The sequence below is a fragment of the Aquarana catesbeiana genome, linkage group LG05, assembly GCF_042186555.1.
Source record: "Aquarana catesbeiana isolate 2022-GZ linkage group LG05, ASM4218655v1, whole genome shotgun sequence".
NCBI lineage: Eukaryota > Metazoa > Chordata > Amphibia > Anura > Ranidae > Aquarana > Aquarana catesbeiana.
The window spans coordinates 531,545,801-531,570,673 of record NC_133328.1 but is presented as its reverse complement, the minus strand read 5'-3'; the positions used below and the strand labels follow the sequence as shown (position 1 = coordinate 531,570,673).

The window sequence follows — 24,873 nt, the reverse complement described above, 5'->3', positions numbered from 1 at the left end:
CCGCAAAGCGCCTCTGCAGAGGCGCTTTGCCGGCGGTATAGCCACGCCGTCCCATTGATTTCAATGGGCAGGAGCAGTAAGGGAGCGGTATACACACCGCTCCTTCACCGCTCCGAAGATGCTGCTGGCAGGACTTTTTTTACCGTCCTGCCAGCGCATCGCTCCAGTGTGCAAGCCCTTGGGGCATGCACACTGGAATGAAAGCAGCGGCACTTTCGGGGCGGTTTGCAGGCGCTATTATTAGCGCAATAGCGCCTGCAAACCGCCCCAGTGTGCAAGAGCTCTTAAGGAAGTTAAGAAAGATGGCGATTGTATTATGTATGTGTATCACAGAGTTGATGATACAGTATGTGAAATTACCACGCTATGTTGGAACTTGAAACAAAAGGAGGGGAGGGACAGCACTGCCCTCCGTCTAACAACCACTCCTTTCTCACCACCCAAGCACAACCCACTGTGACAACTCAGCCCGGCGGCCATCTTAGTGCACCAATGCCTTCACTTTCTACCCAGCCCAGTGCACTTCCTGCCGGCGGCCATCTTGGTACACCCAGTAAGCTTAAGCAGCCTGTACCCAGCCCTCCCTGTTTTAAACCAGGATGGTTCGTACCACACATCTGTCTTCCCCAATACAGAAGCATTACATTCCAGGCCGGATATGTTAATGATGAAGAAGCATCTGAGTGGGAAGCCCAACAGCAGGCAGCAAGGCCACCCACTGATTTAACCCCCAATCCGGCTCCAGACTCTCAGTTCCGAGAGGATCTCAAACACATGCTGGCAACCTTAAGGAACAGTGTCCCTTGCCAGCCCCCGCCCCAACAACAGTCTCGGTTAGCAGAAGGGGCACCAGTGATGTATGTCGCTTTTACTCCATCACAAGCAGAGGCCTTAGTGACAAGTCTGCCTGACCCAGAGAAGCAGCCAATTCCCTTCTACCACAGGATAGTGCAGATACAAGAAACTTACTCAGCTGCCTGGAGAGACTTGATCAGCCTATGCCAAATCAAAGCAGGACATGTCTTTTGGCTGGTCATGCAGACAGCCTTCAATGATGCCAGCCTGACAAGTGCCACTTCCTACATCTCAGGCGTGGAGTTCTGTGTACAACTCCACGACTGGGCAAAGGAGAAGTTGACGGATCAGACCACCACAATCCAAGATATTACCCAAGATAAAGGGGAGTCTGTGAAGAAGTATCATGCTAGACTCATAAAGGCATACACACACATGTTATCAACTGCTTTTGTTTCAGGGCTCAGAGAAGATATTAGAAAAGGCCTGTTGGTGGCCCGCCCTGAATACCATTCAATAAAAATGTCTGATTTATTGTTGGTGACTAGAGGTATAGAAAATCAAAAAGGTAAAAAAACAACACCCCTCATGGTAACCCATGACGAAGATCCCGCCTACACTAGTCCACCACCACTGCCCAATACCAGGGAAAGGATCACCTGTTACAACTGTGGGAAACGGGGTCACTTTAGGAAAGAATGCAGAGCCCCAAGATGTCCCAGACGAAAAACCTACCACTTTCCTCATTGACAGGGGTGCAGCCAAAAGTGTGTTGAGGGCAGTGAACCTGCCTGATAATTCTTTCCTTTCCACTATTGATGTTTCCTGCGTGGGAATGGATGGGGTGCCCCGCTCCAGTCCACTTCCTGATTTGCTTGCCAGATTTGTGGTGTCCTCTACATGTCCCTTGAATCTACTAGGAGCTGATGTGTTGTCCAGACTACAGGCCTCAATCAGGACACGCCTGAAGGGGGGATGAAGTTACATACTCCCCTATGTTTAGAAGACTCATCTGCTTTGTGTTTTTTGCCTCTCCTGATGACACTTAATGAAGCAAAAACTTCAAGCTCAATACTGCAGGAAGTACTTGACAGAATCCCTGTGTGCCTGTGGTCCACAGGACCGGAAGACAACGGTCACTTAAAGGTGCCACCAGTTTCAGTCAAGCTAAAAGAGGGCGCATCATTGCCCAGGAAACCACAATAACCCCAAGAAGAGAACCCCTAAAGGAGAACCAGGTACCTGCTCTGGATGCCTTTGACTGCAAAATACCTCACAGAGGTGGACCTTACAAACGTTTTCTTCAGTGTCCACCCTCACCCCTCCTGCTGGTACCTTTTTGCATTCATCCACGGAAAGAAACGGCAACATACCTAAACAGTTGTGCCACAAGGGGCACAGAACTTTCCAAGCCAGTTTGCAAAAGCTATGGCTATCATCCTTGACACATGAGAAGAGGAACACCCAGAAGTGATTCTCTTCCAACATATTGATGACCTTCTCCTTTGTGCAGCTGACTTACCCCCTGTTGAAGTCACCTCAGAAAGCCTGTTGTGCTATCTTGCCAACCAGGGCTGCAGAGCCTCAAAGCCCAAATTGCAGTGGTGCTCAACACCTGTCATTTCCTTGGACTAATTTCCTAGTGCAGAGCATGGATTCCAGAAGCCTTCCTACTGATGCTCTGCAATCAGACCCTTCCAGATGTCTCCTGAAGAAATATCTAAGTTTGAGGCCCTCAAGTGTGCCATCTCAGGCGCTAGGGCTCCCAGACTACGACAAAACACTCAAGCTCTTTGTATCCGAACGTCTGGGACATGCTGCAGGTGTACTCACCCAATCACACGGCATCAGCCTACGCCCCGTAGGATATTATTCCTGTCGGCTGGATGCGGTAGCAAGAGGAGGCCTATTGTGTCTACGAGCTGGCTTTGCTACACAAGCCTTGCTTGACAAAACTTTGAACTTGGTCCTCGGACACTGCCTCGTTCTGCTTACTCCCCATGACGTTGTTGCCATATTCAACCAAGATCCAGCCGAAACACTTGTCCACTACCAGACACTTGAGACTCCTGTGTTCCCTCCTACTGGACAGCATTACTCTATTAAGTTGTCAAACACTGAACCCTACCACCCTTCTTCCACTTCTCGAGGGGGGAAAGGAGGAGGAGGAGTAGAGTCTTGACTTGTCACCCCATGACCACACAGGACACGCGGTCACCACTGAAAACACTGTTCTACAAGCTGAAGCCTTACCACCGGTGATGTCTGCACAGGAGGCAGAGCTGTAAGCACTTACTACAGCATGTAAATGGGCAGAGGGAAAAAGAGCCAACATTCATATGGACTCAAGATATGCTTTCAGCATTGCCCATGATTATGGTGTTATCTAGGACAGAGGATTCCTGACGGCTGCAGGAACACCTGTGAAAAATTGATGCCTTGCTTCTCCCAACCCAAGTGACTATTCTGAGTAAAAGCACACGACAAAATGAACTCAAAGGAGCTCGAGGCAATCATCTAGCCAATTCAGCTGCCAAACAGACAGCTGGTGGTCCACGGGAAGTGGACAGCAGGGTGGTAGAAGAAGACCACCCCGTGCTTACCTTACAGACTTTCCCAGTGGACAGAGTTTATCTAAAAGAACTACAGGAAACAACAAGTCCGGATAAGAAGGAAAGCTGGAAACGGAGAGGAGCAACTCTCAGAAATGGACTATTCGAGTGCAACAAGAAGCCTTGTCTACCCAGGAGTATGTACCCAGCCGTGGTGCAATGGGCACATGGAGCTGCCCACTTGACAAGACTTTTATGAACTCTCTTATCAACAAGTGTTGCACCAAGAGTTACTCCACTGACCGACAACTTCTGCAGATAATGCATTATCTGCACCAAATGTAACCCAGGACGCACAGAAAAAAAACACAGAAGCACCTGGCAAAAGCCCTATACCCCATTCCAGAGGATGCAAATTGATCATTCTCAAGTGTCAAGAAGTGGCAGATTCGAAAACGCCCTAGTGGAAGTGGTCATGACTGCCAGGACCACAGCTAAGAAACTACTGAGTGAGATAGTATGTAGATTTGGGGTCCCAGAGGTGATATTGAGAGATCAGGGACCAGCCTTAACAGCAACCCTTACAAAAGAGATTTGGGCAGCACTGGGGGTTCAGCTGGCACTACACATCCCATACCACCCTCAAAGTAGCGGGAAGGTAGAAAGGATGAATGGGACACTAAAAACAGGATGTTAAAGATGGCCCAAGAGACTAACATGAGTTGGTCAGACAGTTAGCCCATTGCCCTGTTCAGTGTCAGACACACCCCCGGGGGAAACATGCCCTATCCCCTTATGAAATTTTGTTTGGTTCAGTTCCCAGACTTGGTTGTTACTTTCCACAACAGTTACAGTTGCAGTCTGATGTGTTGACTAATTATGTAACCACTTTATCACGAGAATTAACCTGAATGCATGTCCAGGTGTTTTCTTCCATTCCAGATCCTGAATTAGATACAGGAAAACACCAACTACTGTCTGGAGATCCTTGAGCCAAGTTATGATGGTCCATTCCAAGTTTTGCTGACCACAGCCACCTCTGTCAAGTTGGCCAGGAAGAACACCTGAATGCACGCTTATCACTGCAGGAGAGCGTGTTTTCGGGTGCTGCATATCCTTTTTCTGTTTGATCTAGGGGGGAGGGGCCCAGGAGGTGGCCATCACAAAAATGATAACATAATTACATTTTGGTATAACTCTTCAGGTATAACTCACATGTGACCACCTTTACTTTAGATTACTGTGACATAGTACCTTGTCCGTTTGACCCTTCATGGTGATGCGATTGTTACAGTGATATCCCTGACGGTAAGGATATATATGTATGCCACACAGACAGTTACTGGGCACAGAGTTGCGGTTCCTGTGGGGGCCAGTGGGTTGGAACACAGGAGTAGACTGGGTGACCACAGAGTGTATTAGACAAGAAAGATGGAAATAGAAAGCCCCATATCCTAACCGAAGATACCCCTGATACATACACTGACCCAGCACACAGTCAGAGGAGGAAGCGAGCAGCTCTCTCCGGAAGCTTTGACCCTCATGTATACATAGATGTCACAGGGGTTCCAAGGGGGGTCCCTGATGAGTTTAAAGCCAGGGACCAGGTAAAAGCTGGTTTTGAGTCTTTGATCCCCATAACAACTGTCAGCAAAAATGTAGATTGGATTAACTACATGTCATGGTTATGCAATAGAGTTTGGCGATCAGCATACCTGTCTCCATGTGTTCATCTCTAGAGACCAGTTGACCCTCACCTGACTGCTTTTGTAACCTCTCCTCTAAGCATGGCCCCACCCCAGGCCCTATTAGGGAACCCTATATTAACCTGTGCACTGCAAGCCAGCAGTGCTGATCAACCACTGTGTGTTAGCCTCTGTGTGTACTTGCTGTGTTTCCTACATCTGATTCCTGTTACCGACCTTGGCTTGTCCCTTACTTTCCTTGTTGTTCCAGCCTGCTGCCTCCTTCCTCTTCTCCTGTAGTCTACCGTGAGCTGTGAGACCCTGGGGGCCGCGACCTGGAGCCAGACTGCAGCGCAGTCCATCCTTACCATTAAAGGCTCTGGTGAACACCTGCTGGCTCTTAGACTCCGCACCCTGGGGAATCTATGCTCTAGCTCCCAGTGGGATCTGTGTCAGTGATCCAGTAGACCTGATTCCTGAACCTCCCAGGGTTCAATCCGCAGCAGTCAGCCGTAGGGTCCACTACCTTGCGGTGCACTCCTGATCCCAACGGTGTGCATCTGTCACCCAGCCTCTAGGTGACCTGACACTACACATATAACCAACAGAGATTTGTAAATTACACTAAAGATGCCCTCCAGGGAATTGCTGACCAGTTATCCCCCACTTCCTACATGACATTCCAGGACCGGATGGCCTTAGACATGGTGCTAGCTGGGAAAGGAGGTGTTTTGTAAAATCATGGGAAAAAACGGGAACCTGTTGTACATACATTCCTGATAATACTGGCCCAAATGGTAAGGTTACTTTAGCTATAAAGAAATTAGAAGATCTGTCATTGGAGTTGAAGAAGAACTCAGGTATCACAGACCCATGGGATCAATACTTTAGCTGGATGAGTGGGTGGCAGAAGGTGCTCGTCCAGATACGGGTAAGGGTATTAATAATCCTGGTTCTTTTAGCCCTGACTGTATGCAGTATTCTACCTTTTGTAAAAAAGTTAATGAGCAAGGCTGTAGACAATAGCACACCTACATTTCTCCACCAAGAAGAAGAGGACCTCCTTATGATGGAAGATGACAAACCCTTCACTCCTCTACAGTCACTCCCTGTCCATAACCTCACAATCCTATAGGGTTATAGGGATAGATAGCGCCTGACTGCACCTCTCCAGCTGTATCGAGGAGGGAAGTGAACAGTTGCTGCCCAATTCTATATACAGCCTAAAAGAGTTGCTGAGGAGAAGGGCCAGGCCAAAGTAGGACCTTTAGTATTAGGGACAGAAAAGAGAAAATAGTCATTTTAGGGGGGATTGGGAAGGAATGTGATGTAGATAATAATAATAATAATAATCTGAAAATGTCTATTTTCTTATGTGCATACATATTTTTCTCCTTACTCATTATATAAGTATACAGGTTTGCTCTGTTCCTATATTTTCTCAAAATGGCGGGTACCCCCTACATCCCACACATCAGAAGAACGCGGAACCAAAGATAAAACCAAGGACAGCCAAACCTCGTTATGAAGATTCTCCATCTTCTTTTCTATCTTATCCAATGAGATGTACCTATTAGACTAACATAGCAATGACGTATTTTTGTGTATAAAACATTAGCACCGCCTTGAATAAATTAGAAGTGTAAAAAGTAACGGTGCTGAGCGTGTCTCAGAGTGTTTACTTTTATATGCATGCATAGCCACACTTTCCAATTAGAGACAGCAGCAGATAACCTTGGGCTCGATTGGAGCTCTTAATCATTTCCATAACAGTGTATTCACCGCTCCTAAAGCGGCCCTTCCCTTTGAAAACAATGGGGCAATGCCGCAAACCCGCCGGCAAAGCGACGCTACAGTGGCGCTTTGCGGGCGGTTTTAACCCTTTTTTGGCCGCTAGCGGGGTTAAAACCGCCCCACTAGCGGCCGAATAGCGCCGCTAAAACGACAGTAAAGCGGCGCTAAATATAGCGCCGCTTTACTGCCGACGCCCGCCCCAGTCTGAAATTAGCCTTAAGGCCCCCTATTTTGCATGCATGTGTACAATCTGTACAGACCCTGGGCTGGGGGTAACTACATACCTCCCAACTTTTTGAGATGGGAATGAGGGACACCTCTCAGCAAACGTATGTAGGCATAGGACACACCCCTTGCCACGCCCACTTAAAGGAGAATTGTTCAAAATAACAAGATTGGTTAAACCCACAAGTGTTTTTTTTTTTACCACTACTTTTCCTTTATATTGGCGTTTGGAATTTACAAATGCAGCGATTTAGAAATCAGATGAAAGGTTTAGTGCTGGAAAACACTTTTTGATAGATAAAAAGAGCATTTTATATACATATATATACATATATATAGATCAGAGCAAAATGAGGGACAAATGAGGAGGAAAGAGGGACAGAGGGACAATGCTCCTAATCAGGGACAGTCCCTCAAAATCAGGGACAGTTGGGAGCTATGGGTAACTAAGTAAGGCAATATCCTGCGCATTGTGCCCATGGCACACTCATCATGGTTGCAATGCCTTGCAGGTCTAAAAAAATGTACAAAAAAAAAAAAAAAAAAAAGCTTTTTTTTATTTCTCATTGTTGGTGCATGTACTGTACTGTACAGCTATTACATTTGTTTCAGAAGGCGAAACATGCCTTCAGGTTTGGAAGTGTTATATGATCAATCGCCACTAGGTGGCGCAAATCCTACACCAGCTGTAGTCCCACAAGTCTTGCCGAACAGTGGATTGTACTATTTTATAAAATAGGGGACATTTACCACAGCATTAATCATAATCCCTCAGTTTTCTATACTGTCTTACATTTGACCATACGATTGCATTGCATAGTGTAATTGTTGATATGGTCAAATTATTAGTAAGAGCATTGTATGCTTGGCTTATGGGTTACAAGGATCCCCCCCTCCGCTGCAGTGAATGTGTGGAGCCCCTCTGGAAGGAATCATCGCGGACGCATGCGCAGTACGAGCTGTGGTTGTCAGTGTTGTGCGGCGACTCCGGCAAGATGGCGGCGGGGAGCAGTGTGGCCCAGAAGACCTGGGAGCTCTCTAATAACATGCAGGAGGTACAGAGTATCGACGAGATCTACAAATATGACAAGAAACAGCAGCAGGAGATCCTGGCCGCCAAGCCTTGGACCAAGGAGTGAGTGGAGGCTTCCTGTACACAGGGGGGAGGGGTGACTGGGCAGACAGTACTAGCAGATCACTGGGTGACAACTAAAGCCAGCTGACAGCAGAGGTGTCACATCTTCAGGTGTCACTCCTGCCTGGCACTGACAGGACCAGCACAGTAATAGTGAGGGGTCATCCTACCCAGACACACTCCTCAGGACTGTCATGATTGGGGGGGGGGGGGGGGGGCACTCATCTGATGGGAAGAGGACTTCCCAAAATCCAAATCTGTGTGTTGGCAGTTAAAGTGGAACTTTTTGTATGAAAGAAGAATGTCAAACAGGCTGGAGTTTAAAGTAGAAGAGACATACTGGGGTTGATTTGGGTCTCGTTCACACCATGGTGCAGAGATGTCAGTTTTTCTGCAAGGGCACAAAAAACAAAACAATGGTTCTCTATGTGCCTTGTTCACACTGGTATCACATGTGAATTTTTACTGCGCAGGAATCTGCACCATGTATGTGGTTTTAAGCACTGAGAAAAAACTGACGTGACAACATTGGTGTGAACAGGGCATATGACTGACGTGCATGAGAACTGATGCCTCTGCAAGTGAAATCTGCGTGGTTTTCTTTTAGGCCGCTTTCACACTGAGGTGTTTTTGCGCTAAAGATAGCGCTTGTAAACTGCCTCTTTTGCAGCCCCCAGTGTGAAAGCCCGAGTGCGTTCACACTGGGGCGGTGCGCTTGCAGGACGGGAAAAAAGTCCTGCAAGCAGCATATTTGGGGCGGAGCGCTGTATACGCCGCTCTGCCACTGCCCCTGCCCATTGAAATGAATGGGTGCCGCTTTGAAAGCAGCCCTAAGTGGGTGTTTTTAACCCCTTCTTGGGCTAACGGACCCACCGCTTCCGTGTGAAAGTGGCCTCAGACCCCTTTCACACTGAGGCAGTTTTAGGCGTTTTATCGCTAAAAATTTCACCTGAAAACTGCCTCACCACTGTGAGTGCTTTCACACTGGGGCAGTGCACTTAAGGGATGGGGACAAAAAAAATCCTGCAAGCAGCATCTTTGGGGTGGTGTAGGAACGCTGTATACAGTGCTCCTACACCGCCCCTGCCCATTGGAATGAATGGGCAGCGCTTCCGAAGCACCGAGACACGGGTGCTTTTATCCCCTTCTTGGGGGTTAAAAGCGCCCCACTAGTGGCCAAAAAAAGTGCTGCTTAAACAATACTAAAGCACCACTAAAATTAGCGGCGCTTTACCACTAATGGACCTGCTGCCCCAGTGTGAAAGTAGCCTAAATGTAGGGCATGGAAAGCAATGGCGTTATCATATATTATAACATAAGTAAAGCAAAATTTGCGCAGTACCCAGTTAAAAGAACAAATTAGTTGCCTGAAATAAGATACTGTACATTTATAAGAGCCACAAGAGATATCACCAGAGCAATCAAGTCAATAATATGCTTTCTAATCCATTGTCATCCCAACGACTCTGTAACCCAAATAAAAGGTTTAAACGAGAGGCCTGGCAAAAAAAAAAGGTGGGGAGGAAAGTTCTCATCAGTTTTCATGCACGTTCGGTCACTGAACAAGCACTTACTAGAACAGGAGACTGCAAAATCTGGTGCAGCTGTGAACAGAAACCTATTGGCTTCCAGGTTTTATTGTCAAAACTTAATTGAAGAAGCTGATTGGCTACCAAGCACAGCTGCACCAGAGTTTGCACTTTCCAGTTTTAGAAAATCAACCCCACTAGATCTCTCCTGCATTAAAAATCAATTGCCTGCCTGTGTGTCCTGTACACTGAGCTGTGCAGATGCAGCTCTGTGTACAAATTCCAGCAATGCTGAGATGATGGAACTCCTGCACATACATTGGAGTGACATCACTTCGGCCGGGGCAGTGAAAATGGCCGAAGAGGATAAGTTCACCTTTGTACAAAAAAGAAATGCACATCTTTTTGCAGGTTAAAAAAAAAAAAAAAAAAATGCGCATTTAATATTTTTTTGTATTAGTCTGTATACTCTATAAAGCATTGCACCAGCGATCAGAAGATCACTGATGCCATGCAGGTCTCCTGAGCACTGTCAGTGTATCGACTTCCGTACTGGTAAGCCGATACTTCCTGACAGGAAGACTTGAACTCCACAGCGCTGTGGTAGTTTGAGAACTACAAGCTTACAGCCGCTAAGGATGTCGGGACTTGTAGTTCATTCATACACAGAGCTCTGTGTATGAATGACGCAGCTGTGAGGGCGGAGCCCTCCATGTCCACACTGCTTTCAAAAAGTGTCAGCTAATAAGGGCAACTTCTCCCTGTCACCGGGCGGCAGCTGCAGCACTGGGAACATGTTACATGAACCCAAATGTGAACTTATCCTTTAAGATGAACAAATGACTCCTGGTAACAGGTAGTTAGTCTAGTGGTGGCTGAAAGAACAAAGCCTAACTTCCATAAATGACAGCATTGAACCTTGACTGTTGCAAGAAAGGGGAAATCTGGGTTGGAGCAATTAAAGTGATTATGTCATGGGGGAAAAATATGGGGACCACCATTGCTGACCTCCCTATAAGGATGTTAAAGCCAAGGAATTCAGCCACTTTGTAAAATGTGCTGGAATGCTATGAGTGAAAGTGGAACTCGCCCACTGCAGCTGCTAATCAATGGAAACATTTTCCAACATGTGCTTTCAACAGAAGACAAATGATCCATTTCTGTTAAACAGGGAAGCCCACACACTGATCAAACATCAGCTTGTCCAGCAGGGGTCAGTGTGTGGCCAGCTTCACTCCAGATCCCATGAGATGAGCAGTTGGTCACAGTGCCTTTGATCTCGCACTGCAGAAATACAGATATGATGCTCAATGCACAGGAAGTGTGCTGCTATTTTTGAAGAGGAATTAAAAAAAATCATTCAGAGTACTGCTAAATGACAATTATAATTTCTGGACATTCCCTAGAAGATTGCAAATCTTCTTTTTGATTTCAGGTCTTCTTTTTTAGGTATTTTACATAAGTGATCAGTTAAAGGGTAAAAAAAAAAAGTGCAGATTTTTTTACTTCTTTTTCCATCACATTGTGCTTGACTGTGCATACTATAGTGGTTTGAGAACACTCAATAGGAAAGCTAGACTGGCCTGTAAGTACCTGGATGATTCTATTTCATGATTCTGATTCATAGCAGTGACACTTTCCAAACTTTACCTTTACGTCAGGTAGATGTCGGCTCACAGATCGCTTAGAGCAAGCATCTAAAAAGTTTTATCACTAGTACTTGAAACTGGCAGGGTTCTAACATGCTGAAATTTCACAAATCATTGCCATGTCATGTCATGAACAATATTTAATCGTATCTTTGTATTTGTCTTGTAGTCATCATTATTTTAAGTACTGCAAGGTGTCTGCCTTAGCACTGCTGAAGATGGTCATGCACGCCCGGTCAGGAGGAAACCTGGAAGTGATGGGTCTGATGCTTGGAAAGGTGGATGGAGAAACTATGATTATTATGGACAGTTTTGCATTACCGGTTGAAGGGACTGAAACCAGAGTGAATGCTCAAGCTGCTGCATATGAATACATGGCTGCATATATAGAAAATGCTAAACAGGTATAGTTTTATTTTAGTCATGATTTATATTGCATTGTTGCTGCCCATCTTGCTCCCATTTTATAAGCAGGAGTTGTGTCCAGCTGTTACTAGTGGCTTTACAGACTGACTGGTTGTACACAATTCTAGATTTACTAATAAGGTGGCAAGTATGAGCATTTCTTGCATTCATTGATCTCTATAGCTTTGTGTGTAGTGATGATAGAGCAGGGTTTTTTTTTTTTTTTTTGTTAACTTTATCCTGTTGACTTTTCATGAATTTATCCATTTCTACCTCCCTCTCCCAGCACTTAAAGGGAATACTTTTAAAATCCTATATGCCTTTCCACATTGTATTTCAATTATTTTCAGCCTACTTCTATTAAACGGAATGATCTTGAAGATTGTAAACAATCTTTGTGAAGATCCCAACACATTTGAATTGAACGAAAAAAAAATCTAGTCACTTCAGTCGGAGTCGTTGTACTAACCATCCAACGTTAGTACACCAATCTCCCCCGCTGAGCTGTTGTGTTCTGACAGGGAGACGGCCGAATATTGGCTTTTTTTTTTTTTTTTTTCTAAACTGGCTGATACTGCACAGTCCTGACCTCAACCCGATAGGCCAGTCAAGAGTTCTTCCTCCCCAAACTCTCTCATCCATGTCTTTATGGACTTTGTTTGTACACTGGTGCGCAGTCATGTTGGAACATCCCCAAAATGTTCCCACAACATGAACTTGTCCTAAATGTCTTGCTGGTGCCTTAAGCGTTCCCTTCACTGGAACTAAGGTGCCAAGCCCAACCCCTGAAAAACAACCCCATACTATAATCCCCCCTCCGCCAAATGATTTGGACCAGTGCAGAGTCTCCTGACCTCAACCCGATAGAACCCCTTTGGGATGAATTAGAGTGGAGCCTGCGAGCCAGGCCTTCTCGTCCACATCAGTGCCCAACCTCACAAATGCACTTCTGGAAGATTGGTCAAACATACCCATAGACACACTCCTAAACCTTGTATACAGCCTTCCCAGAAGAGTTGAAGCTGTTATAGCTGCAAAGGGTGGACCAACTCAATATTGAACCCTACGGACTAAGACTGGGATGCCATTAAAGTTCATGTGCGTGTAAAGGCAGGTGTCCCAATACTTTTGACAATACTTTACTACTTGCCTGCAACGCTGTCCATAGATCTTCACTATGTGGCCTGCCCAATGTAACAACTTCAGGCTGTTATCTTGAGAAATCCTCTGTGGTGTCTTGTATGCGCCTCTCTGTCTCCATTCACTAAAATGGAAGCTGGCCTGTCTGTGAGGCTGTCTGATTTTCCATTGAAATGAAAAGAGATTGAAGCATGCATTTACTATTGCATGTTTGATTATTTTTGAATGCTGCACAGTGAACAGTACTCTGTAGGTACTGTATATGGTATGTGGTATGCTCCAACTACTGGAGAAGGGGATAAGAGGGTAGAAAAAGATGGTCAATAGCGCTGCACCGAAATAAATTCTGGACCGTAATCGAAATTCAGGATGCACTTGGCCGAAAAGCGAAACTGAAGTGGACAGTTTTGGAAAAAAAAATATATATAGTGGGGCAAAAAAGTATTTTTAGTCAGCCACCAATTCTGCAAGTTCTCCCACTTAAAAAGATGAGAGAGGCCTGTAATTGTCATCATAGGTATACCTCAACTATGAGAGACAAAATGTGGAAACAAATCTAGACAATTCCATTGTCTGATTTTTGAAAGAATTTATTTGCAAATTATGGTGGAAAATAAGTATTTTGTCAATATCAAAAGTTCATCTCAATACTTTGTTATATATCCTTTGTTTGCAATGACAGAGGTCAAACGTTTTCTGTAAGTCTTCACAAGGTTGTCACACACTGTTACTGATATGTTGGCCCATTCCACCATGCAGATCTCCTCTAGAGCAGTGATGATTTGGGATATCGCTGGGCAACACGGACTTTCAACTCCCTCCTAAGGTTTTCTATGGAGTTGAGATCTGGAGACTGGCTAGGCCACTCCAGGACCTTAAAATGCTTCTTACGAAGCCACTCCTTTGTTGCCCGGGTGGTGTGTTTGGGATCATTGTCATGCTGAAAGACCCAGCCACGTTTCATCTTCAATGCCCTTGCTGATGGGAGGAAGTTTGCACTCAAAATCTCAAGATACATGGCCTCATTTATTCTTTCATGTACACGGATCAGTCGTCCTGTGCCCTTTGTAGAGAAACAGCCCCAAAGCATGATGTTGCCACCCCCATGCTTCACAGTAGGTATGGTGTTCTTTTGTTGCAACTCAGCATTCTCTCTCCTCCAACATGAGTTGTGTTTCTACTAAACAGTTCTACTTTGGTTTCATTTGACCATATGACGTTCTCCCAATCCTCTTCTGGATCATCCAAATGTTCTCTAGCAAACCTCAGACGGGCCCGGACATGTACTGGCTTAAGCAGGGGGACACGTCTGGCACTGCAGGATCTGAGTCCCTGGTGGCGTAGTGTGTTACTGATGGTAGCCTTTGTTACATTGGTTCCAGCTCTCTGTAGGTCATTCACTAGGTCCCCCCATGTGGTTCTGGGATTTTTGCTCACTGTTCTTGTGATCATTTTGACCCCACGGGGTGAGATCTTGCGTGGAGCCCCAGATCGAGGGAGATTATCAGTGGTCTTGTATGTCTTCCATTTTCTAATTTTTGCTCCCACAGTTGATTTTTTCACACCAAGCTGATGCAGGTCTACAATTTTGTTTCTGGTGTCCTTAGACAGCTCTTTGGTCTTCACAATAGTGGAGTTTGGAGTGTGACTGTTTTTTATATATATATATATATATATATATATATATATATATATATATATATATATATATATATATATATATATATATATATATATAATGAGTTTTTGAAGCGCTTTTGCGTTAAATAAAAAAAGGCAAGAAAAATGCATCTGTTTAAATTCTATGCATGTCTTCAGACTGGTCCATTGCACTTCTGTTGCACCACCCCATAGAAATGCATTGAAAACCATGTAAAAACACACCCGTGTTACGTTTTGGAGTCACATGTCCTATGAAAATCATGGCAAAATTGCACACGGTTTTTCGCTGGCCCTTATCGGCACCTTTTTTCTCTCTGCAAAATGCTGATAATTTTCCGGCAGCCGATATCCGTGCATACCTAAAAAAAAAAAAAAAAAAAAAAAAAAAAAAAAAAAACACACTTATCATTTAATTGGTTCAAGATGGTGCCAGATGTGCACAGGGTGGCATAGTTTAATTGATTACTTTTAAAAGAATTGTCCGTCCTTTGATTATGCAGTGTAATTGGACTGCTCCAAAAATTTAAAATCTGCATAGTAGGCCTGTTTAGTGAGCTATTGTATAAATGATATGCTGTTATTATAGTTGTTTACTACATTCACTGTTAAAACATTTTCTTTCATAATGGATTACTAACTTTGAATTTCTCTTTTTGGCCCCTTCCAAACAGGGCAGACTGTGCCAGGAGCCCACTTGCTCAGCAGGTAATCTGTCCGCTGATCCTTGCTGAGCAGGCAGCTGGCTGATCCATTGTCCACTGCCCCTATGCAGAGCGGACGCAGACACAGCCTGCTGTCCTCTCTATGGGCAGTCAGATGTAAACGGACTGCCTATCTGTTTACACCCAACTGCCATTCTATCCGCTGTCTGTTTTGATTGGATGTAGGCGTGTGTAAACAGATATGTACACCTGCTGCTCCATAGATGAGAATGGGGAATCCAATCGAATCCGCCTGAAAAACTGACAGTTTTGCTCCTGTGAAAGGGGCCTTAGAGGAAAATAACATGGTATCAGTTTTTAATTATTCAGATTTTAATTTATATTGCAAGGTTTTTATTTTTACTTGGGTACTATTTCATAGCTCATCAATTATTTGTTTGCCAGTAGAGGGCGTTAGACTCCTTTTTAACTATGCTTCCTTTCCCTCTCCCTCCCCCCCCCCCTTCAGGTTGGCCGCCTTGAGAATGCAATCGGCTGGTACCACAGTCATCCAGGCTATGGCTGTTGGTTGTCTGGAATTGATGTCAGTACACAGATGCTTAATCAGCAATTTCAGGAACCGTTTGTTGCTGTCGTGGTGGGTATTATGATCCATTTGCAACAAAACTAATTATTACCCTGTATGAGGAGTCGGGTAGCATTTTCAGTGAATGTATGTATGTGTTAATATAATATAATTTTATTTATTTTTGTGGGAGTACCATGCATACAATCATTTTAAAGCAGTATTAAACCAAAAACAAAACATTTTATATATTGCAGGTTACCAATCATTAAATGTCATGGCTGCATTCGTTTTCTTTTTTTAGACCTCCCCTTTTTTTTTTCTTCCTCTGGACAGCAGCGTTGTCGTTCTGAGGAGTGTTAGATACACTAGCAGATTTGAATACACTGACAAATTGAAGCCAAGCTCCAGTTAACACTTTTTAAGCAGTTACAGTAACAGTTTTGTTCCTTTTTGGGAGAAAGGTTTTGCATAAAAGCTTTTCATTGTAGGCAGCCCTGCCAGTGTTAAATGGTTTGTCTGAACCCAAACTGCTACATCTGCAGGACAGCTTGTTGAAATACTTTTTGGCAGGATCAACAGGTGAAAATGAGGGAGCCTAACAAAGAAAACGAATACAGCAACCTAAGAATTGGTAAACTGCATTTTGATGGGTTTTTTTTGTTGAATACCATTATAAGTTCTGTTTTCACTCTTATTGTATAATATACTTTGAGTACTGGTTTAAAATGGAGCACAGGTTCACTTTAAAGAATATGTAAAAGGTGTTTTTGTTTTTTTTTTTTTTTTTTTTTTTTAAAACAAAAAGTCATGCTTACCTCCTCCGCAGTTGGTTTTGTCCAAAGTGGCCTGATACTCCTCTTCTGGGGGCCCTCAACGGCACTCCTGGCTCCTCCCTCTTCTCGAGTGCCCCGTTGGAAGGCCACTCTCCCTCTGGCACTCGTGTGGCTGCGCTCCCATGTTCTGCTGCTGTGTCTATTGACATAGACAGCAGGACTCTGCCCCGCCCCCTGGCTGCGCTGCTATAAATTTACCCAATCAGGACCCAAAACACTGGCTGGAGCTGGTGTGCTCGTCACTGGAAAGACCGGGTTCAGGTAAGTAAAACCTCACAGGAGGTTTTTCATCTTTTATGCATTAAGGTAAAAAAAAAAAATGAGGGTTTACAACCCCTTTAAGGAAAGATATACAGCTTACACTGAATGGCCACATCTGGACAGCAGATTATTGAGACAGTAAAAACGGGTGCTTACAGACAGCTGTTCAATGCTGTTGGTATGTATCCACACATCCAACGGTTACCTGTGGCTAAAATGAGATGACTATTCCTGGACGCAGTCTGCCTGCTTTTATACAGGCTTCCCAGCCGCAGCTGTCCACAACCATTTATGATTCCAACTGTAAGAATCTGCTGATTTTTGCTGCAGGACTTTGTTGTGAATTTTTCTTACTCTTACTTGAAAGGGGAAGTAAACTAAGACCACTTTTAGTGATATGACATTTGTGCAAATTAGCTTTTCAGTTGACCAGGTCCTGCTCTTCTTGTTTGTTCTTTCAGATTGACCCAACCAGGACTATATCTGCAGGCAAAGTTAATCTCGGGGCTTTCAGAACTTACCCAAAGGTAATCTAAATCAAAATGGCATTTTTTTTCCCCTTTCTTATCTTAGTAAAGGGATGTAAAATATACCTATACTTAGGATGGTGCCATTAGTCCTTTTGTATAAATATATCCATTATGCTTTTATTTTCTTTTTTTTTTTCCCCATCTACAGTCTGTATGACTGCTTTTTAGTCTTATCTTTCTCCTCTTTGTATTTTGCAATATGTAATATTTCATGCACTTCTCCTTAAGCCAGGTTTCTTGTGCTTTTTAATATGTTGTCTTTTATTTTAAAACACAAATGTTGCATTATCTACAATTTTTAGGGGTATAAGCCACCCGATGAAGGTCCCTCGGAGTACCAGACTATTCCTTTAAACAAAATAGAAGACTTTGGTGTGCATTGTAAACAGTGAGTATGCCATTTTTGTTTAATCTTTCTAAGGGCTTGTTCACACTTGACTAAACTTCTAACGCTCCTATAGTGTTATGCCCCGTATACACGGTCGAACATTGATCGGACATTCTGACAACAAAATCCTAGGATTTTTTCCGACGGATGTTGGCTCAAACTTGTCTTGCATACACACGGTCACACAAAGTTGTTGGAAAATCCGATCGTTCTGAACGCGGTGACGTAAAACGCGTATGTCGGGACTCTAAACGGGGCAGTAGCCAATAGCTTTCATCTCTTTATTTATTCTGAGCATGCGTGGCACTTTGTGCGTCAGATTTGTGTACACACGATCGGAAATTCTGACAACGGATTTTGTTGTTGGAAAATTTTTATAGCCTGCTCTCAAACTTTGTGTGTCGGAGAATCCGATGGAAAATGTGTGATGGAGCCCACACATGGTCGGAATTACCGACAACAAGGTCCTATCACACATTTTCCGTCGGAAAATCCGTCCGTGTGTACAGGGCATTAGTATGGGTGTTAGAATCGCTTTAATGAGCTTTAGTATGGGCGTTAGGCATTTTACGAGTTAAAAATGCTCCCTATATGCCCTATGGGCAGTTTTTAAGCGTTTGAGCATTAAGGCTCCACAAACGCCTATTCTATTACAGTTAGTAAGGTAATCTTAACCACTTCAGCCCCGGAAGGATTTGCCACCTTAATGACCAGGCCATTTTTTGCGATACGGCACTGCGTCGCTTTAACTGACAATTGCGCGGTTGTGCGACGTTGTACCCGAACAAAATTTGATGTCCTTTTTTTCCCCCACAAATAGAGCTTTCTTTTAGTGGTATTTGATCACCTGCGGCTTTTATTTTTTGCACTATAAACAAAGGGTGACAATGTTGAAAACTATTTTTTACTTTTTTTTTTTTTTTTTCGGCACTACGACATTGCAGCGGACAAATCTGATCCTAAGTGACACCTTTTGGGGACCAGTGATCAGTGCTATAAAAAATGCACTGATCACTGTATAAATGGCACTGGCAGGAAAGGGGTTGACACTAGGGATTGATCAAGGGGTTAACTGTGTTCCCTGGGAGGTGTTTCTAACTGTAGGAACAGCTGATCTGTGTCTGTCCTGTCCGATCGGGGATCTGTTTTTGCTTACATTGACAGATCTCCGTTCTGGCTCTTTCCCGCAATCGCAGGTGGCTGGCGGACATCGAGTCCGCCGGGCGCGTGCCTGCAGTACCACATGCACAGATCGACGTATGGGTGCGTTGGTTTGCCGAGCCGTCTTGCCACAGGGGAGGCAAGTATAACATGTTTTTTTTTTTTTTAAATAGCAAACGCACAAGGCTTTACAATCACTTTAACCATTTGGTTTTGTGTGTTTTGGTTTTCGGCTTTTTTATTTTTTTTAAATTACAAACATGTTATACTTGCCTCCTCTGCAGTTGATTTTGCACAGAGCAGCCCGGATCCTCCCCTTCTCGAGTCCATCTTTGCTGCTCCTGGCCCCTCCCTCCTATCCAGTGCCCCCACAGTCAGCAGCTTTCTATGGGGGCACTGGAGCCGAGTCACAGCTCCATGTCCATTCAGACACAGAGCCTTGACCCGGCCCCACCCCCTCTCTACCCTGGTTGGCTGACTGACTTTGACAGCTGCAGGAGCCAATCAGGAGTAGTGCCCAAGCAGCTTAGACATTCGTGGACCTTGCTGGAGAGAGATGGGGCTCAGGTAAGTAATTAGGCGGCTGCTGGGTAGGCTGCTATACACAAGGTTTTTTATTTATCTTAAAGCCTCATACACACGATCGGATTGTCCGCAGACAAAACGTCAGACTTTTGTCCGAAAGGCGTTGGTCAGGAACTTGTCTTGCATACTAACGGCACACGATTGTCGGTCAACAAACACGAACGTAGTGACATTCTACGTGGTTTTTCAGATCTTTAGCACCACCCTTTGGACACCTTCTGCTAATGTTGTGTTTGGTGAGCACTGATTCCGAGCATGCGTGTTTGTACTTTGGACTTTTGTCTGATGGACTTGTGTGTACACACAATTGGAAAATCTGACAACAGACCGTTGTCCGGAAAATTTTTAAGCCTGCCATCCAACATTTGTCCGCAGAAAATCCAACAATTGACCGATGGAGCGTACAAGCGGTCGGATTTTAGCCCAACAGTCTGTCAACACACAATTCCCGTCAAAATCTGATCGTGTGTAGGAGGCTTTATGCATTAAGATAAAAAAAAACTCCTGCCTTTACAACTCCTTTTTTAACACCCCGCAACCGCACCACAACTGCCTGCCAGAGCGTCTGTGAAGCGTTACCATAGCCTTGAATGGGAGGAATTGAAAGGCTTCAAACACCTCCTGACTCGACATGAGGCTTCAATTTTGACACGGCACTAATGCTTCATGTTTTGATAGTGTGAACAGCACCACGTGCTGTCCATTGTATCATTTGCATAGGCGCTTGAGGGGCGTTTTTAATGCCTCTCAAACGCTTCTTTTTTATAGCCAGTGTGAACTTGGCTTAAGCCTTTTTTTTATACTTCCTAAACTGTGTGTGTATTGTGACACGTCAGGGTATCTTCACTCAGTGGTAGTGCTAAAACAGTGAGTTTACTCCATGCCAGATATCGTTTTCAGGGCTTTCCTGCCCACTTTTATTCAAAAGAAAGTAAAAAATTCAAACCGATATGTCTTCCCACGCAGGGGTTTCTCACCATCACTGCAAAAACATAACATTCAGCTTCCTGACTCTCTTGTGGCTTTACTGCTCCAAGTACCTTTTTTCAGGATCCCTTCTGAAGGTTAGTGCCTTTGTGGTTCTCTTGACCATGAAACATGTCCCAGTGTTTATGCACAGACACAGCACCCCAGTTCTGCGTCTTCCTTGCTGTTCTTATCCCTCATGGACTCTTTCTAAGGCTTGAGCCTTCCTCTGTCCCGACCTGGACACCATGGTGCATAACGGCACCTCTCACGGCTTCCTTCACACACTGACCTCCTCGGGAGGATAGGGCGGGGGGCTGTGAGCTCTATCTCTAGCTCTCATACGAAAGCAGCGCACACACCTGTATCGATGTGCTTCTTCCTACAATATCTGGCGTAAATCACCATTTTACCAAGTGGCTTGGGGTCACCTGCTATAATATAGAATGTTATGTTCCCAATGCAGACCTGTGTTCATAAACAAAATACTGTTACTTTTTTGTTTGCTGTATAAATTGCCTTTGCAATTTTTTGTTAGGTAGGTGATCAACATTTTTAATTTATTTTCATTAAGGTATTATGCACTGGAAGTCGCATATTTCAAGTCTTCTCTTGACCGAAAATTGCTGGAGCTTTTGTGGAATAAGTATTGGGTGAATACACTGAGCTCCTCCAGTCTTCTAACTGTAAGTATCCATCGTGGTATATTCAATGTGAGTCATTTAAAGAAGTATTAAACATTTCTTGTATTACAGCTTACCAATTCTTAGATGTGATGGGTGCATTAGTTTACTTTTTGAGGCTTTCTTGTCTCTATTTTCATCTGGTGGTCCATCCAGTAAGTCTGTTGTTTTTCAAAGGAACAAGCTCTCTTCTAGATGTATCACTAGGACTGAGACAAACAATTTACCACTGACAGGGGTGTGTTCAATGATCAGCTTTTATTTATGGTAAACCTTTATCCCAAAAGGAATAAATGCTGCTGTAACTGATTATAAGTTTGTGTGAGCTGAAGTTTGGCTTTAATTTGTTAGTGCATTTAAGTTTGCTAGCACATCTAACACGGGGGAGGGTACTCTAATACAGGAGTGTGTTACTGACCAGATCACCAGGTTAAAACTGGGGGGGGGGGGGGATAAAAAACAGAAAACTGTTGCAACCACCACATCTAATGAGCTGCAATACATTACATTTTTTTTGGTTTTAATACAGATTTTGCAACAACTTAGGTTATTTCTTTCAAAAATTTTGTTCTCATTTGCTGCATCAGAGAATAGGTTGAGAGCAGTGTGTGAATGTTAAAAGATAAGTATCTGGCCAGCTGCTCCTCCATATCACCTTGCTATAGACCTCAGATCAGCAGATGACTTCTTCCACACACAGAGGATGGGGGAGAAAAGGGTGTCACCACATTATACAGAAGTATTGTAATTTAACTCCTTCCTAATAAGTGTACCCACATAGAAAAAATTATTTGCGCTGCGCTTGATATCAAAAAATTAAATAAAGTGGTATCAAAGATCCCTGGTGTATAAATATCAAATACGACTTACAAATTTCTATATGTGGTGTGTATCTTAACCTCTATATTATGCTTACATATCAAACAATAAGAGTGCAATGTGCATGTACACTCACGCCAAAGCAAACTTAATCAAGTGATATATCAGATAACATGCAATATCTCACATCTAGTGTAGCATGCACAGAATCAAATCACATGAACATGAAATAACATAAAAGTGCTTGGTGCTTTTTAAACGCAGTCAAAATAATTTGAGCTTGGTGATCTCTTTATAATAAAGTGTCCATAAAATGTCCAAATTAAAAGTGCATCTGTGTTCAGCGAAATCCAACACATCAGGTGCAAATAAATCCAAGTGCTGCAATCAACTGTGATGAATCCTGGAAACCCCCCCAAAGTGATTGTGCTCACCTCAAAACGTGTGACACAGTGGCTAACTATGTCAAATCACGCTTGGTAGCCCCTCTTTGGGCTCTGCAAGGTCATATAGATACGATCTCCACTCACTCTAGGTTGACAAGGCTCCATAGACATCCATATATAGAATGAAGAGAGACTACATAGTGTAATACTATCAACCACTATTTTATTAAAATATAAAAATCGCTTCCCCCAAAAGGGGTACTCACATTCTCCTGGTGCTGCTGTGCACCAGACAATAAAGCGCCGTGTAAAATCGCTAGTTAATGTGCCGCAGGGAATATTTTTCCTCCTAGCTCAGCTGTATGCTTCTCGTCCGTCCTGGCCCCTCCCCTACGCGTGTTCGACACAGGGGGTCACGTGTCTTCATCAGGGGGATCCCCCTGATGAAGACACGTGACCCCCTGTGTCGAACACGCGTAGGGGAGGGGCCAGGACGGACGAGAAGCATACAGCTGAGCTAGGAGGAAAAACATTCCCTGCGGCACATTAACTAGCGATTTTACACGGCGCTTTATTGTCTGGTGCACAGCAGCACCAGGAGAATGTGAGTACCCCTTTTGGGGGAAGCGATTTTTATATTTTAATAAAATAGTGGTTGATAGTATTACACTATGTAGTCTCTCTTCATTCTATATATGGATGTCTATGGAGCCTTGTCAACCTAGAGTGAGTGGAGATCGTATCTATATGACCTTGCAGAGCCCAAAGAGGGGCTACCAAGCGTGATTTGACATAGTTAGCCACTGTGTCACACGTTTTGAGGTGAGCACAATCACTTTGGGGGGGTTTCCAGGATTCATCACAGTTGATTGCAGCACTTGGATTTATTTGCACCTGATGTGTTGGATTTCGCTGAACACAGATGCACTTTTAATTTGGACATTTTATGGACACTTTATTATAAAGAGATCACCAAGCTCAAATTATTTTGACTGCGTTTAAAAAGCACCAAGCACTTTTATGTTATTTCATGTTCATGTGATTTGATTCTGTGCATGCTACACTAGATGTGAGATATTGCATGTTATCTGATATATCACTTGATTAAGTTTGCTTTGGCGTGAGTGTACATGCACATTGCACTCTTATTGTTTGATATGTAAGCATAATATAGAGGTTAAGATACACACCACATATAGAAATTTGTAAGTCGTATTTGATATTTATACACCAGGGATCTTTGATACCACTTTATTTAATTTTTTGATATCAAGCGCAGCGCAAATAATTTTTTCTATACTTGTGCACGGATATGAATACGTGAACTGCGTGTGCGGCTAGATATTCACAGTTATTTATATATATTTTTTTGTTTGTTTTGGAGTTTCACATTTATGCACATTGAGCACTGGATCATTGTGGCTCGCAAGATTTCCCTCTTTAAGTGTACCCACATACCTGGCCTCACTGCTTCCATTGGGTCACATATATCACTGACAGCTTTGGGTCTCTTACTAACAATCGTGAGTTGGGAGGACCGACTCTCGATCACTATTGGCTATCACAATGATCAGTAACTGGAGAACCTGCCCCTGTACTGTTTGTCCTCTTGGATGGAGAAGGGGAATTTTATAAGGCTGGGGCAAACAGAATTTGGAGCAGATGTGTATGGCAACCTATCGGCTTCTATCTTCTTTTTAAAACTTAACTGAACAAGTAGAAGATAGTATGCTTTGCATATTTACTAAAACTTCTAGCACATTATGAAAGGTTTGCCTGAAAACAAAGCCCTCCAGCGGTGCGCTGTCACCGCTTACAGGGCTGCCATCTTTACACAGTCTTCCTTCCAGGTTTTTGGGCCACAGCAGTTTGATTGGCCAAGCCACGATGACGTCACTCCCGCGGCATGACTCACTATGGACTGCATGCGGTTCATTGAGAGCACAGTGCGCGTGCACTGGTAACATTACTGGTGCTTCTAAATTGAATATTTACTGTACCTACAGGTAAGCATTCTAGGTTATTATTCACAGTTCCAATATAGCTGTTCGTATGCAAAACCTGCTATAATATATGCCAAATAGTTTTACCTTGTCTGAGTTTTAGTTTCTGCAGAAGGCTTTTACACTGAGATGCTGTCATTGTTTTAGCCAAAGAGTAGGGGGAGGACGTACGTCTCCCCAGACACACTCGTGTGTTGGGTTTTTTTTTTTCCCCACTGTATTTAATTTTGCACAGGCAGGTCATCTGCTCACTGTTGCAGCTAACTATTATTGACCTTGGTTGTAACTTGAACCATTGATTGTTAATTTAGAACTGATGCAACATTTAGGACATCCGGTAAAAGATGAATAGTACAAATGTGGTTCTTTCTATATTCGTTGTTGGGAAGGGTAATAGAGGATGGTCCCATCATTTCATTAGCTGGGAAACCTTCCTAAATACTGAACATGTTTTTTA

General features: G+C 43.8%; 1 protein-coding gene across 1 annotated transcript in view; it reads left to right on the top strand.

Moving 5' to 3' along the window:
- Nucleotides 1–7,983: 7,983 nt before the first annotated feature.
- COPS5 (COP9 signalosome subunit 5) overlaps nucleotides 7,984–24,873 on the top strand; it is a 33,092-nt gene continuing 16,202 nt past the window's right edge. Inside the window, exons 1-6 of the mRNA XM_073631763.1 lie at nucleotides 7,984–8,186; nucleotides 11,534–11,768; nucleotides 15,742–15,870; nucleotides 17,357–17,422; nucleotides 17,728–17,813; nucleotides 21,100–21,211. Coding sequence (XP_073487864.1) covers nucleotides 8,047–8,186; nucleotides 11,534–11,768; nucleotides 15,742–15,870; nucleotides 17,357–17,422; nucleotides 17,728–17,813; nucleotides 21,100–21,211 — 768 coding nt within the window. The 5' untranslated portion in view covers nucleotides 7,984–8,046. The remainder of the gene's footprint in view (nucleotides 8,187–11,533; nucleotides 11,769–15,741; nucleotides 15,871–17,356; nucleotides 17,423–17,727; nucleotides 17,814–21,099; nucleotides 21,212–24,873) is intronic.